This window comes from Muscardinus avellanarius, assembly GCF_963383645.1.
Source record: "Muscardinus avellanarius genome assembly, chromosome: 10".
Taxonomy (NCBI): domain Eukaryota; kingdom Metazoa; phylum Chordata; class Mammalia; order Rodentia; family Gliridae; genus Muscardinus; species Muscardinus avellanarius.
In genome coordinates, this window is record NC_137796.1 from 74,889,115 (window position 1) to 74,900,696 (window position 11,582).

General features: G+C 43.0%; 1 protein-coding gene across 4 annotated transcripts in view; it reads right to left on the reverse strand.

Annotated features, from left to right (window-relative positions):
* WIPI2 (WD repeat domain, phosphoinositide interacting 2) overlaps positions 1–11,582 on the reverse strand; it is a gene marked incomplete at both ends in the record, with an annotated part of 53,244 nt that overhangs the window by 15,682 nt on the left and 25,980 nt on the right. For all 4 annotated transcript variants that reach the window (XM_080703406.1, XM_080703405.1, XM_080703404.1 and 1 more), the window contains 4 exons: positions 2,822–2,914; positions 3,775–3,872; positions 4,729–4,825; positions 6,946–7,115. In XM_080703406.1, the coding sequence (XP_080559532.1) occupies positions 2,822–2,914; positions 3,775–3,872; positions 4,729–4,825; positions 6,946–7,115 (458 nt within the window). The remainder of the gene's footprint in view (positions 1–2,821; positions 2,915–3,774; positions 3,873–4,728; positions 4,826–6,945; positions 7,116–11,582) is intronic.

Here is an 11,582-nt window from a genome sequence, read left to right on the forward strand (position 1 = left end):
TCCTGTCTCTGCCTCCCAATCGCGGGGATTACAAGTGTGCGCCACCACGCCCGGCAAGAGAGGGTCATTTTGGCCCAAGAATTTGAGGTCTGCCTAGGCAATATAAGGCCTTATCTCAAAAAACAAACCACATGGTGGTTCACGCCTGTAATCCTAACACATGGGAGACTGAGGAGGATTGCAGGTTTGTGACCAGCCTCAGCAATTTTGTGAGGCCCTGTTTCAAAATAAAAAATAGGGCTGGGGGTGTAGTTCAGAGGTAGAATTGCCCCTGGGTTTAATCCTCAGTACCACAAAAACAAACAGCAAAACACACACACACACAACCCCTAAAAACAAACCTCCCAAACCCAAAGGATATAATATATATCTCTTTTTTTTGGAACTGGGGATGGAACCCAGGGACTTCTACCTCTGGGCTACACTCCCAGACCTATTTTATATTTTATTTGGAAACAGGGTCTCTTAAGCCAGCTTGAGGCTGGCTTTGAACCTGCACAATCCTCCTGTCTCAGCCTCCCAAGTACGGGGATTACAAGTGTGTGCCATCACGCCCGGCTTTATTTTTATTTCTTTATATTTTGCAGTACTAGGGATGGAACTCAGGGGCACTGCACCTTTGAGGTACACCTCCAGTTCTATTTTTTAGTCTTTTTATTTTTTGAAACAGGGTCTCACTGAGTTGCAAAGGGTCTCTAAGTAGCCGAGGCTGTCTGCGAACCAGGATCCTCCAGTCTCTGCCTCCCGAATGCTGGGATTACAAGCATGCACCACCATACCTGGCTTATTCTTTTTTTTTTTGGTGGTGGTGGTACTGGGGGTGGAATCCAGGGGCTTTCTACCTTTGGGCTATACTCCCAGACCTATTTTTATATTTTATTGGAAACAGGGTCTCACTAAGTTGCTGAGAGCCTCACTAAGTAGCTGAAGTTGGCTTCGAACCCATGCGATCCTCCTGTCTCAGCCTCCCAAGCGCAGGGATTACAAACATGCACTACCACGCCTGGCTTTTCCATTCTTTATTTTGAAACAGGGTCTCACTGAATTGCAAAGGGCCTCACTAAGTAACTGAGGCTGCCCACAAATAGCGATCCTTTGGCCTCAGCCTCCCAAATGCCGGGATTACAAGCATACGCCACCATGCCCAGCTGATTTATATCCTTTTAACCTGGATATTCTTAATGAATTCTTCTAAATTAATAATTAAAAAACAGCCAGGCATAGTGGAGCACACTTATAATCCCCGCACTTGGGAGGCTGAGGCTGGAGGATCGCACAGTTTTGAAGCCAGCCTCAGCTACTTAGTGAGGCTCTCAGCAACTTAGTGAGACCCTGTTTCCAAATAAAATATAAAAACAGGTCTGGGAGTATAGCCCGGAGGTAGAAAGCCCCTGGGTTCCACCCCTAGTACCACCAGCAAAACAAAACAAAACAAAAACCAATAAGATTTATACATAACTTAAAAACATTATCTAGCCGGTGTGATTGCACACACTTGTAATCTCCGCGCTTGGGAGGCAGAGACAGCAGGATTGCGCTGGTTCGAAGCCAGCCTTGCTGGCTTAAGAGACCCTGTTCCCAAAAAAAAAAAAAAATATAAAAAAATAGGTGTCTGGGAGTGTAGCCCGGAGGTAGAAGGGTTTCCAGAAACCCTGTACCACCACCCAAAAAAAAAAAAAAAAAAAATATATATATATATATATAACATATTAGGAACAATATAAATATCTCCAAAGGGTGATGTTTAAGTAATCACAACTGAATACTGGACAGCTATTAAAGGTGATTTTCTTTTTCTTTTCTTTTTTTTCTTTTTTGTGGGTCTGGGGATGGAACCCAGGGGCATTCGACCTCCGAGCTACAGCCCCTGCCCTATTTTTTTATTCTTTATCTTGAAACCGGGTCTCACTGATTTGCAGAGGGCCTCACTAGCTGAGGCTGTGCGCGAACCGCGATCCTCCAGGTCTCAGCCTCCTGAAAGCTGGGATTACAAGCGTACGCCACCACGCCCGGCTGATTTTCTTTTTTTAATTAGAGCCACAGAGTATTATGTAGAATGAAAAAAGATAAGAAATTAGACATGAAACAAATTTTGTTAACAGAAAAACAACAAAAGACACAGAAATATATTCATATCAACTGAATAACAGAATTATGGGGTTTTTTTTAGTACTTTTCATTATTTTCTAAGTTCTCTACCATAGGATATATTAGTTTCATCATTTACAGACACACTACAGTGAGTGGCATGGTTTTGAATGTGTTTTCCTTTTCTTTGTATGTTTCCAAATTTTTTTTTACCACAAATGTTAACTTTCTTGTCAGACAATGGCAGTGTTCTGGTTTGGATGGTAAAAGTTTCAAAGGCCACGTGTTAAAGGCTCAACCATGAGCTGACTGGCGCTGTGTGAGGTGGTGGCAACTGAGGAAGCTGGGTCAATGGGGTGTGTCCTTGAAAAAAGCATTCAGTCCCTGCCCTCCAGGCTGCCAGGAAGCAAACAGCTCTGCTCTGACATGTATTCCCTTCCATGATGTTCTGCCTCAGTATACCTCTCAAACTATAAGCCAAAATAAACTTTTCCTCCTTATAAGCTGTTTATCTTAGGTATTTTCTCACAGTGACAGGAAGCTGACTAACACACACCATGTGTATAACTCACTCTACAGCAGCACATTCGGATAGCCTGACTAGTGGATTGTTACCTTTGCTTCTTTGGGAGTTGGTTGATATAGAAACTTGTTTAGTAATTAGCTGGCGGAATAGAACCAGAAGTCGGCTGAAGCCTTCCTACTGGTTTTCAACCAGTTAGAGCAAACATACCTTCTCAGAAGCCGTGGCAAGTTTAGTTCCACTTGAGTCAAAAGCCAGTGCTGCTAAAGGACTGTCATGAGCTGGGATCATATTTGCAGCTCTCTGAAAAGAGGAAATAAATAAAATATGACACCATGCAGTTAAAGTTCTGGCCCCTGTGCCACCAGGTTGAAAAGCAAATGGTTGTCTTTTTTGCGGTACTGGGGATTGAACACAGGGGCACTGTACCTCTGAGCTACAACCCAGCCCTATTTTTTAGTCTTTTTATTTTTTTTGAAACAGGATCTCACTGAGTTGTGAAGGGCCTCGCTAAGTAGCTGAAGTTGTTCACAAACTGCGATCCTCTGGTCTCAGCCTCCTGAATGTTGGGATTACAAGCGTGTGCTACCACGCCCATCTCAAATGGTTTTATTAAGCCATTATTATGGTCAACACAAATACTAAATCCACTTGATTGACTTGTGGTGAGGCGAAAAGCTGTTTGGACCTTTTTTTTGTAGTACTAGGGATCAAACCCAGGGGCATTCTGCCTACAAGATACACCTCAGCCTAATTTTATCTTTATTTGGAAACAGGGTCTTGCTAGGTTGATAAGGGTCTCAAAACTTGCTGAGGCAGTCCTCAAACTTGTGATCCTCCTGATTTGGCTTCCCAAGTATTGGGATTACAGGTGTGTGCCACCATGCCCGGCCTGCTCAGACTTTCATTTATTATTGATTTTTTTGTGGTACTGGGGGTTGAACCCAGGAGCATTCTACCTGAACTATATCCCAGGTCCTATTTTATTCTTTATTTTCAAATAGGGTCTTGCTAGGTTGATGAGAGTCTCATTACTTGCTGAGTCTGTCCTCCAACCTAATCCTGCTGACTCAGCCTCCGAAGTACTGGGATTACAGGTGTGTTCCACAACATCCTGCATGCTCAGATTTTTAAAAGAAAATCAAGTACGAAAGTGACCTCACCAGATTAATGGTGTCGAAGACCTGCACTTCTCCAATGGTTGCACTCCCGGGATAAGCCAAATAGCAGTTGTCATTGTTTATTGACAGTGCACACAAGCCTGTGATAATACAGAGAACACATGAGTTGAGTCTGAGAGGATTTCCTTCTGCACTGTTAGCTAGAATCTAGCATTTAGTTAACATTAAGCTTGACATTTGAGAAAGAAAACAGCTCTGATAAACCTAATAAAGTCTTTTTAAAAAAGTTCTATGCTCCCAAGCTACCACTTTAGGTGATGCTAGTATTATTATGATAATTATTATTTTTTGTGGTACTGGGGATTGAACTCAGTGGCATTTCACTTGTGAGTTACACCCCAGCCAGGTTATTTTTTATTTTAAAACAAGGTCTTGCTAAATTGCTGAGGCTGGTCTCGAAACCTGCAATCCTCCTGCCTCAGCCTCCCAAATACTGGGATTATAAATGTGTACCACCACACCTGGCTGTAATGCCAGTATTATAAATATTTTTAATCTTTCATTTGAAGTAATCAGTAATCTTTCATTTGAAGTTATCAGTAACCTTAAAATTCAACAGCTAATATGATCACAAGACCTGCATCAGTAGGAAGTGACTTGGTTTAAGGTCAATACTTTCAAACCTGTCTCATCTGTGAAATCTACAGAAGAAAAGAACTTCTTTCATCTATAGCTACTTTTTTCTTTTATACTAGGGATTGACTATAAAGGGCATTCTACCTCTGAGCTACACCCCCAGCCCTTGTTTACTTTTTATTTTCAAACAGGGTCTTGCTAAATTGCTAAGGCTGGCTTTAAACCTGTAATTCAACTCTCCTGTCTCAGCCTCTCAAGTAATGGAATCACAAATGTGCACTAGGAGGCCCAGCTCACCTACAGCTATATTCTAAAGGCAAAATCAGAAAAGCAGAATTTTCTTCTCAAAAAGTAATTTACCTGCAGGGTTTGGGGGAGTCTCCCTGATAGTGTGCAGAACCTTCATGTCCCGAATGTTGTGTATATAGAGAGACTCTTCCAAACACACGATGAGCCTCTAGAATGAAGCAAAACAAAGAAAACCAAATGTGAAGAAATATCTAGGACAACAAACGCCTCTGGCCTTCACTTAACTGACTCCTAGATTAAGATGCTCTCAGTTTCCCCTAGAACATCACACAGACAGGACATATGAGGCTGGGGGATGCAGATGGCTTTCCATTACCAATCAGGCAAGCTCTAGAGCCAACCACCAGCTGAACTAGGAATTCTAATTAGGCAACTTAATTCAGTATCACATGCTGATGAACTACAGCTAAGAAAAGTGGACTCTGGAGAGGTTTGGTAAAAAGTTGCTTTTAAAAACAAATGCAGCCAGGCATGGTGGTGCATGCTTGTAATACCAGCATTTGGGAGGCTGAGACAGGAGGATCCCAGATTTGTGGTCAGCCTCAGCTACTTAGTGAGGCCCTTTGCAACTCAGTGAGACCCTCTTTCAAAATAAAGAATAGGGCTGGGGGATGTAGCTTGGAGGTAGAATACCCCTGGGTTCCATCCCAAGTATCGCAAAAATAAATAAATAGATAAATAAATAAAAATAAAAAAAGCTCAACCAGCTGTGTTGATGCACGCCCGAGACAGGAGAATTACAGGTTCGAGGACAACTTCAGCAAGTAGCGAGACTCTCATCAACCTAGCAAGACTGTTTCAAAAATAAAATAGGGCTAGGGTTGTAGTTCAGAGGTAGAATGCCCCAGGTTCAATCCCCAGTATCACATAAAAATAGAGAAGTCTAGGGATTTCTTGAAAATAAAATTTTGTTCTGCATACATATTATTTTGCTATGAGTTACTGTTCCATTTTAAAGAAGATGCAGATGATGAACCAAGGGGATGGTAATGGTACGCACATAGCTCTCTCTATATTGAACAAGAAGGTACAATTCTGTCTTAAAATTTTAAAGTGTGCAAAAAGCCCAGCACAAGTGGCATACACCTATAATCCCAGTACTTGACTTGAGAGGCTGAGACAGGAGGATTATTACAGTTTGGAGGACAGCTTCAGCAACCTAACAAGACCCTGTATCAAAATAAATAAAAAGGTCTAGCTAAGAGGTAGAGTGCCCCTGGGTCTCCCTACTAATACACACACACACACATACACACACACACACACACACACACACACACACACACACAGTGTGCAAGAGACTATGTCCTATAACTTCCCAGTTTAATCAATTTGGTTAGATTAACAGACCAATTCCCAATTCCCAGATCCAATGAGATAGATATGATGAGGGCCTCCAGGCTAACTGCTTTCTCTAGTCACAGCTCAGACTCCAGCACTAATTATGGTGCACACGCTGTCACTGGATGCTGAGAACATGAGGCTGTTGGAGGATCTCAGGATGGTGCTGCCACCTTGTGTGCAAGCCCAAGCCAGGACACAGCTTCATGAAATAAACTTGAGGGATACTCACCAACTGGGCTACATATTCTTGGTTTTGAGGAAAATACAAGTCAAACAAAAAATTTAGAAAAATAATTTAACAGGGTGTTTGTTTTTTTTTTTGTGTGTGTGTGTGTGTGTGTGTGTGTGCGTGTGTGTGTGTGTGTGTGTGTTGGTACTGGGGATTAAATCCAGGGATATTCCATCCCTGAGCTACACCTTGAGCTCTTCCTATTTTTTAAGTTAAAACAGGGTCTTGCTAAGTTGCTGAGAGTCTTGATAAGGTGATTCTCCTGTCTCTGCCTCCCAAGTACTGAGATTATAAGTGTGCACTACTGTGCCCCAGCTCAGAGTAACATGTACAAATAAAAGAAAAAGAAGGTAATAATTTGAAAAAAGAAAAACAACCAAAAAAACCCAAACCCTATGGTATCCCTGAACAGGCATAAGATAGACAAAAAAGATGGCGAGACTTGTGTGGGAAGGATGGCTGAAACACTCGGCAGGTCCAGGGCATGTGTCATGAGCAAAGCTGGTGAGAGGAGAGGGCAGAGCGGTCAGTCTGGTGGAGTGAAGCTGTGTGCATGCGTGTGAGGCGGAAGGCCAAGGGTCCTGGGCTCTTGGCTCTGTCCTGAAGGTGCTGGAGAGATGGCCTAAGCCATGGCTGAAAGCTCACTGAACGTGTGGGAATTGCACCTGCAGTAGATTCTAAGAGGCGTCACTCACCTGTCTGTTCAGCTTCACAGCCAATATGGTATTGGAGTAGCTGTAATTGCAGATCTCAGTTCCCTTCTTGAAGTGGCAAACCTTTAGCTTCCTGGGAGCTTTGAGGCTAACAATGGCTACTAAGCTGCTTGAGAACAATCTTTCTACAATGCACACATCTTCAGTGTCAGCTGAAATCAGAAAAGAAAAAAAAATACACATGAATATAGACATTTCCAAGTCAAAAAGGAAAATCTACCCACAAATACAAACACATGTCTAAGTGGCAGATAAAGACAACTATAGATCGGGGCACATGGACTGAGATGTCCCAGAGCAGCACAGATGGGGGCGGGGGGATCGATGATTCTGATCATTCGGAGCCCAAATAAGGATCATGCCAGGAAGGCTGCATGCCTGTAATCTCAGCACTTTGGAGGCTGAGACAGCAGGACCACAGGTTTGCAGCCAGCCTCAGCTACTTAGTGAGGCCCTGTTTAAAATCAAAAAGGCCTGGAGAGCATAGTTCAGAGATAGAATGTCCACGGATTTAATCCCCAATAATTAACACACATGCACATGTGCACCCCCACACACTGTAGCTTGGAGGTAGAACATCCCTGAGTTCAATCCTCACATATTAAAAACAACAAATAAATACGAATGATGCTTCTACATAAAAATTCACACAGAAGCCAGGCGTGGTGGCGCATGCTTGTAATTCCAGCATGAGAAGGCTGAGACATGAGGATCGCAGTTCGTGGACAGCCTCAGCTACTTAGTGAGGCCCTTTGCAACTCAGTGAGACCCGGTTTCAAAATAAAAAACAAAAAATAGGGCTAGGGTGTATCTTGATGGTAGAAAGCCCCTGGATTCTATCCCCAGTACTACACACACACACACACACACACACACACACACACACACACACACACACACACACACAGATTCCTTTAAATAAGCTTGGTTGCTAGATTTGGATGATGTGATTAAAAACTACACACAGTTGAGAAAACCAAACAAAAGATACCAGGGCCCACTTTTTTATGACTCAAACTAAGGATGGCTCATCTTATGACTTTTTCAACTTTACAATGGTGCAAAAGCGATCAACATTTGGTAGAAATGGTACTTCTAATTTGGGGCTTGGGCTTTTCTAGGCTAGCAACACACAGTACAACATTGTGTTGTGACCATCAGCAGTGAGATGCAGCTTCCCGTAGCCACACATTCATAAAGGAGAAGAACCTGTACCTTACAGTGTGCTGTGCTGTCAAGTTTGATGTTTGACAGGTTAGGTATTATTATTATTATTATTATTATTATTATTATTAATTATTATTACTGGGGATTGGACCTAGAGGCTTTCTACTTCTGAGCTCCAATTCTAATTTTGAAACAGGGTCTTGCTAAGTTGCTGAGACTGACCTCAAATCTGTGATCCTCCTGTTTGATCCTCCCAAGTATGTGGGCCACCATACATATCTGCTTCCATTTTTGCTCCTTCCTTCCTTCTCTCCCTCCTTCCCTCCCTCCCTTTCTCTTTCTTTTCTTTCTTTCTCTTTCTTTTCCTTTCTTTCTTTCTTTCTTTCTTTCTTTCTTTCTTTCTTTCTTTCTTTCACTAGGGATTGAACCAAGGGGGCATTCTACCTCTGAGATACACTGCTAGTCATTTTATACTTTGGAAACAGGGTCTTGCAAAGTTGCTGAAGTCATACTAAATTGCTAAGACTGGTCTCAAATCCACAATCCTCCTGTCTGAGTCTCCCAAGTATTGGGATTACAGACATGCGCTACCATGCCCGGCTGGTTATTTTAAATTTAGCATGGGTTTATTAGAATGTAAGTTGAAGCCGGGCTTGGTGGCACATGCTTGTAATCCCCGCGCTTAGGAGGCTGAGACAGGAGGATCATGCAGGTTCGAAGCCAGCCTCAGCTACTTAGTGAGGCTCCCAACAACTCAGTGAGACCCTGTTTCCAAGTAAAGTGTCAGTGTGTGTGTGTGTGCGCGCGCGTGCACGTGTGTGTGTATAGTAAGTTGAGGAATATCTGTATTCCTAGGCAGGTGCACGGCATGGTGGTGGCACATTCTTGTAATCCCAGTACTTGGGAGGCTGAGATAGGAGGATCACAAGTTTGCATTCAGACTCAGCTACTCAGACCCTGTTTCAAAATAAAGAATAAAATTTGGGCTGGGCAGGCGTGGTGGTGCACATTTGTAATCCCAGTACTTGGGAGGCTGAGACAGGAGGATCATGGTTCATGGACAGCCTCAGCAACTCAGTGAGACCCTGTTTCAAAATAAAGAATAAAAAAAAGTAGGGCTAGGGGTGTAGCTTGAAGGTAGAATGCCCCTGGATTCAATCCCCAGTACCAAAAAACAAAAAACATGGATTTGACAGCCAAATTTGCTAAGCACTAGTCTATATACTAACATATAGAATGCTAGTTAAAAAGTCAGATGTATCCAAAGTGCCACTTAACAGATTTGTTAAAGTTTAGGGTTTGCTATATTACTCAGAATAGAATAAGCAATAAAAACCAAGTGAATGTTGCTGGGCGTGGTAAAACTTGGGAGGCTGAGACAGGAGGATCACAGGTTCATAGCCAGCCTCAGCTACTTAGTGAGGCCTTCCACAACTGAGTAAGACGCTGTTCCAAAATGAAGAATATGATGTAGCTCGGAGGTAGAATGCCCCTGGATTCTATCTCTAGTATATAAAATGAACAAACAAAAAAGCAAAACACAAAACAAAAACCAAGTGCATGTTTCCAAGGTTATTACAGTTCATTTATAGTCATTTTTACTTAGCCCGCTGACACAAATCATATTTACTTCTCAAGGATCAAACACAAGCAACTACAATCATCTGAGGGAAAGTTCAGAGGTGCGGGACCATGGAGGCACAGATCCAGCCTGCAGCCTCTCCACCCAGAGCATCCCAGAGTAGATGCCAACCCTTGCCAGGATCTGATGTGCAAAGAAGCACACAGCAGGAACTATTCTACTGGCTCCCCGAGGCAGAGGTCTTTGCATGGGGTCTGGTATACAGTAACATTAAACACACCAGGCCAACCACACTTGGAAGAGACTGATGCAGAACCTGGAATATCAATTATCTGCAGTGCACAAAACCTCCCTCGGGACCAGACCCACGAGTTCTCTGACTGGCCTTTGGTTTTCCTCATAGAACCCATGTGGGCATTGGTCATGACAAGAAGCTTGCTGGGAGGGCAGGGTGCCAGAGAGCAGGTAAGTTTGACTCTAGGGCTGGCCCTGCCAGGATGCCACCCTTGCTGTGGCACTCGGGCAGCAGCTGCATGGGCTGACAGGCCTGGCTATCCACTTTAGGCTCCCTCTGCCTTTGAGTCTGACGAGTCAGCTGCACTCACTCACCTGTGCCTATGCCACACCTCCAGTGGTCACCAGCTCCCCAGAGCATCTAGGTTAAGAGCTCCCCTGCTGGGCGTGGTGACCCATGCTCCTAATCCCAGCACTTGGGAGGCTGAGACAGCAGGTTTGTGGCCAGCCTCAGCAATTTGTGAGGCTATTTCAAAATAAAATATAAAATACGGTTGGGGGTGTATATCAGAGGTAGAATGGCTCTGGGTTCAATCTCCAGTACCACCATCATCACCATTACCAAGACCACCACAACAAAAAATCCAATCAGCCAGAGAAAAATCATATCAGTTCAACAAATACAAAAAAAAAAAAAAAAAAAAATGGGAGCAAAATTCAATCCTCATTTATGGTAAAAACAAAGCAAAACAAATACACACCTAGGAACAGGAAGAAACATCTTTTTATTTTCTTTGCAATACTGGGGATTGAACCCAGAGGCATTCTACATCTGAGGTACACTCCCAGCCCTATTTTTTATTCTTTATTTTGAAACAGGGTCTCACTAAGTTGTGAAGGCTAAGAGCTCACTAAGAGCTGAGGCTGGCCTCAAACCTGCGATACTCCTGTCTCAGCCTCCCAAATGCTGGGATTACAAGCTTGCACCACCACGCCTGGCTAAGAAACATCTTTTAACTGATAAAGGGTATTTATGAAAAATCTAAGCTAACACTCTCTTTAATAGTGAAAACACTGAATTCTTCCTTTGGGAACAGGGCAAGGATGCCCACTGACCTTGCTTTACACTGATAGTCTTGCACAGAAAAGGCAAGAAAAAGCAGCTGGATTAAAAAGGAAGATGTTCAGTACTTGGGAGGCTGGGACAGGAGGATTAAGGTTCATGGCTAGCCTCAGCTACTTAGTGAGGCTCTCTGCAACTTAGTGAGACCCTGTTTCAAAATAAAGAATAAAAAATAGGGCTGGGTGTGTAGCTCAGAGGTATAATGTTCCTGGGTTTCATCCCCAGTACCACAAAAAAAAAAAAAAAAAAAAAAAAGGAAGGAAGGAAGGAGGAAGGAAGGAAGGAAAGAAAAGAAAGAATGAAATTGGGCTGGGAGGATAGCTTGGAAGTAGAATGTCCCAGGGTTTAATTATCCCTAGTTTTTTGTTTTTTTGTTTTTAAAGAAGATAATCAAATTGTCCCTCTAACAATTTTAAGGAACCTACAAAGCAACTATTTAGCAAAGTCATAGGATACAAGATTAAAATAAAAAGGGGCTGGGTTTTAGCTCAGTGCTAGAGCACTTGCCCAGCA